The sequence below is a fragment of the Populus euphratica genome, unplaced genomic scaffold (assembly GCF_000495115.2).
Source record: "Populus euphratica unplaced genomic scaffold, PopEup_1.0 scaffold103.1, whole genome shotgun sequence".
Taxonomy (NCBI): Eukaryota; Viridiplantae; Streptophyta; class Magnoliopsida; order Malpighiales; family Salicaceae; genus Populus; species Populus euphratica.
Genome location: NW_011499891.1, coordinates 1434963 through 1439368, shown reverse-complemented (window position 1 = coordinate 1439368; position 4406 = coordinate 1434963). Strand labels below are relative to the sequence as shown.

Genomic DNA, 4406 nt, shown 5'->3' with positions numbered 1-4406 from the left:
ATTTGGGATCATTTTTTATTTTTTTTAATAATTTCATCTTCCTTAAATTGTTTCTATCAAATTTTATCATCATTTCTTTGTTTTTATCCTTTATGCTTTTGCAAATTTTTTAATTCATATATTTTTTTTTCATGATTTCTTCCTTCAAAATTAAATTAGCTGGGAATTAACTTTCATGATTGAACCAGAGTTTAGAATTTTACGGGTTATGAGTTTTAGAGATTAGATCAAATTTAGGTTTGCTTATTTTTTTTCTTAGTTTTGCTGTGTTATTTTTTATGATTTACATTTTATGGGGTTAATCTCGAGTTCATAACCAAAATCATCAATATCAAAGTTTAATATAAGCTGATTTTTTATCCTTTTTTAAATTGATTTATTTGAATTTTATCATTCAATTTTTTTTTTTACATGGGATTATCCTAGTTCTATGTTCATAGTCGTGAAGTTTGTAAGTTTACTCGGTTAACATGAGTTTTTTTATTTTTATATATTTTTTATATTTTAATCCTTCAATGTTAGATTGTTTGATAATTTAGATAAGTTCACATCTGAATTTTTTTTATTCGTTACTATGTTTTTTATTAATTTATTTATTATTGTAGCATTTTTTATTAATCTTATTTATTGCACCAATCACTCAAGTCTGGAATTTTCTTATTCTACCATTCTTGTTTAACATCTTAAAAGAGAGGTTAAAGCAGTAGCAGATTAGTTAGTAAATTATAATCTTATTAAAAACCTAATTAATAGAAATAATTGGATTATTCATGATAGTGTATCAGGGTTGTTTTTGACCTAGTACCATGATCTTATTAAATCCACTGTTTCTCGTTTAATATAGTTTTTTTTTTCGTGCTTTAATCCCTTATTTTTTTTTAAAAAAAAACATCTTAAAAGATTATCCGGCTCATGTCCGAGAGGGGAAAACAAATCTAGTTATAAAAATGCTGCCTATATATATATATAAAGAAAGCAAATTGACACTGGAACACTTCCCGAGCCAAGGGTTTTGTTCAAACGTAAAAGGAGGGTTTCGAAGTAAACATGGGCATCAGCGCTTTCATATCCAAGGTAGGATTTAAGAGAGCAGGAACTGTAGGTTTCGGTTCTGCTGTAGAACTCAAATCTTATTCAATGTCCCATCATAAAGATTACGGGAGATGGCCGCTCCATCCAGAAAAGCACGCCCATAGACTTTTCTTCCTCTTCAGCCCGTCCAAGAAGACTCAACACTGAAAACGAAGCTCCCTGCTAAATCAGATTTCTCATAGAGAAGATTCGCATAGTACTTCAAAGGCCATCCAGGAAAATCCGATCTCAGCTCACAATCATCAAATTCTATATATAGTCCTTCCCTTATGCAAATGGCCACTGATGTCAGTTCACCATTGTACCAGTGAATAACACCATTACAAAAAACCCCATGCAAAATCAGATTTGGCAGTGGCTGCTCAGTTGGTCATCATGGCTACAATCCAGGACTCGATCGGTCTCTGATGAATGTATATTTATCTGATTTCGTGTTTTCGTTTTTATAGAGTAACCAAAAAGGACCTTGTAATGAGGCCATTTTAAAGGATCAAAGGCCAAACCCCAGAAACAGAGACAGCCACCAGGTTTCTTGACAAGCCACCGAGTTTCAAAGTATTCATGTTCATTTTTTTTTTAAATATTTGTTGCTGTAAAATCTACATGTAAAACAAATACATGGCTTCTTGGGGTGAATTTTAACTTGTTGTATTATAACTGTAGTTTAAAAAAAGCTAATTCAGAATCGTGGAAAACTTGCAAATTTATCGAAAGATCCGAAATTGAAACTCATGCATGTTAAAACATGGTTGGAAAAAGGGTTCCAAAGAACACAATACAAACACAACTAATTAAGGTACAATTTTTCGAACCAGCTAATTGCTGCAACACAAGTCATGTCAATGATGATCAGTCCTCAACATATGATCAACGACTTCGGAAAGCTTGAATACAATATTTGAAAGAAGAAATGATATGTCCAAATAATATTTAAGCAAAGAAAGTCAGGTGTTTCTCATCTCAGGCATGGTTGCTTTCCTGTTGCTGCTGTGGATATTGATCACCAATCCCTTGACTTGTTTGGTCGTGGATGTTGATCTTGATCCCATCGGCACTTAGTGATCCCTGAGTATGCTTATTGGCACCGTCAACTTGTCCTTAACGATCCAAGAAAATTAAACGAGTTGTAACTAAACTGATATAATTAATTAATGTGATCGAGATATTTGATTCAAACTCTTTTTATTAAAATAATACTTGTAATGCTGTCAAAGTATATGACATTATAGATAATATTCTGCTTGCTAACCTGTAGTTATTGCAGCAATGGCTGCTGTTTTTCTCTTGTGGTGCAATATAAACCCCACAATAGCCCAGAAAATGCAGAAAACTGGAATGACGGTTCCAAGTATAATGGGAAGCTTGTTTCTCTTTTTGCTTCTAGTAATTGGATGACAGGGTATGTTGTTGGCATATATCCATTCTAAAACATTTTCATCCACGTAAAATCTGGATCCTTCACAATCAACTTCAACTAGAAATTTCAAGCATACAATTTGAAATGGTTAGACATAAACTCGAAGTGGGGGTCTATAGAAACATAAAAGAAAGAAAAAAGGTAAGATCTTGGTGCTCAAAGCTTACTGCTTTTGCTGCTAATTGAAGGAGTTGTGGTGCTGCTAGTAATTGGCTGACAGGATATGCCGTTGGCATACATCCATTGCATCAATACTTCATTGTTGTAATCGGATGCTTGACAATAAACGGTAACTACAAATTTTAAGCATAGAATTAATTTGAAATAGTTAGACGCAAGATTTTAGGAGTGGGCATCGATCCATGTATTGAAACAGGAAAAAACGAAATAAATAAATAAAATATCACCTTGTGCATCTACATTTGTTGAGAAAACGAAGAAAGCCAGGACGAGTAACACCAGGCAACTAGCCATTATCAACACTAATAGAGGTAGCACAGAGAAATGGCTCAGCCTTCTGTATTATATACTGGTTGCAGGCAGTGCTTGCGGGGCTCGGAGATTAATAATTTTATGTAGTCTTTACTATTTACGAATTTGAGAAATTATTACTTTTTATTAGGGCTGCATTTGGTTAATATTTTAATATAACATAAAATAAATAATAATATATTTGGTTGAAGAAATAAAAATAACTATTTAAAATAAATATTCTTTTGTTGGTCTTAAAATTAATTCTCACAATAAATTATGTCTTTCTGTCTTTTATTATTTCTATCTTTTTTTATTTCAAAACAGTAATTTAATTGTTTTCATGGAAGATATTGTGATAAAATGTTATAAATAACAATGTATCAATCATTATATATATAAACAATTTCAACTACGGATTTCTCCTATTATTATATCGATTCATGTGAACAACAAAACTCTATATGAATTCATCAGCCAAACGCAATGTATAATTATATCATTTTCTCTAGAATTAATACTTATCCTATATTTTTTAAGAAATAAATAATTTTTTTAAAAAAACTGGCTATAGTATATGAAAACTTAATAAAAACATCCTTACTGTTAAAACTGAAAAAAAATATATAATTAACACTGTATTTTTCACTTCATACAAAATGGTCAGATCATGTTTTCTTATTTAAATTGATTATCATTTATTAAATGGGCTAATATAATACCAATTGGGATTGAATACATTAATTCTTAAAGGCCGTGGATTTATCAGTATCCTTTTCGTTAATTTCGCAATGTTGACATTGACTTCTCTGCCCTCTCGATATTTGTTAATTTCCTCGAATCTTTACAGCTAAAAGTGGGGAATTAATTGACAGACATGCACTATAACAAGGAAGTCAAGGAGTTGACAATGAGTATATAGTAGATTAATAGGCGAATTATTTATGTAAATTATAACTTAATTAGTGCTTGTCGTTTAATTAAAATAATTGATTGAATATTCTTATAGTTTTAGAAACTGTATATTTAATCCTAATATTTTAAATTATTCATAATTAAATCCTTTTATAAGTTTCATGCTCTTTTTTTAGTTTACTTTCTTTCCTTATTGAAATAAATAAAAAGGGATTAGGTAAGATGGAAAAATTTTACAACAAAAGGTCTTTTATGAAAAATTTAAAAAATTACTAAATGAGGATGGTAAAAAATTATCAAAGGTCTATTTAATTATTTCTATACTAAAAGGACTAATTATTAATTAGTTTAAAACTACAAGGGCTAAGTAAAAATGATTGATAAATTCCTTTATTTATTTGTTAGGTAACCATAATATAGGCGTATGAAGAACATACAATATCAATGTAAATGGTGACATCATAATCCAAAAAAAAAAAAAATCATCATGATGACATGGTCAAAAGAAACA

General features: G+C 30.1%; 1 protein-coding gene across 1 annotated transcript; it reads right to left on the bottom strand.

Moving 5' to 3' along the window:
* Nucleotides 1-1868: 1868 nt before the first annotated feature.
* LOC105131327 (uncharacterized) lies at nt 1869-2984 on the bottom strand. Its single transcript, XM_011034253.1, has 4 exons — nt 2917-2984; nt 2677-2802; nt 2342-2566; nt 1869-2189 (listed from the first exon to the last, which is right to left on the bottom strand). The coding sequence occupies exons 1-4, from the start codon at nt 2981-2983 to the stop codon at nt 2053-2055; spliced, it is 555 nt and encodes a 184-aa protein (XP_011032555.1). The 5' UTR covers nt 2984; the 3' UTR covers nt 1869-2052.
* Nucleotides 2985-4406: the final 1422 nt, after the last annotated feature.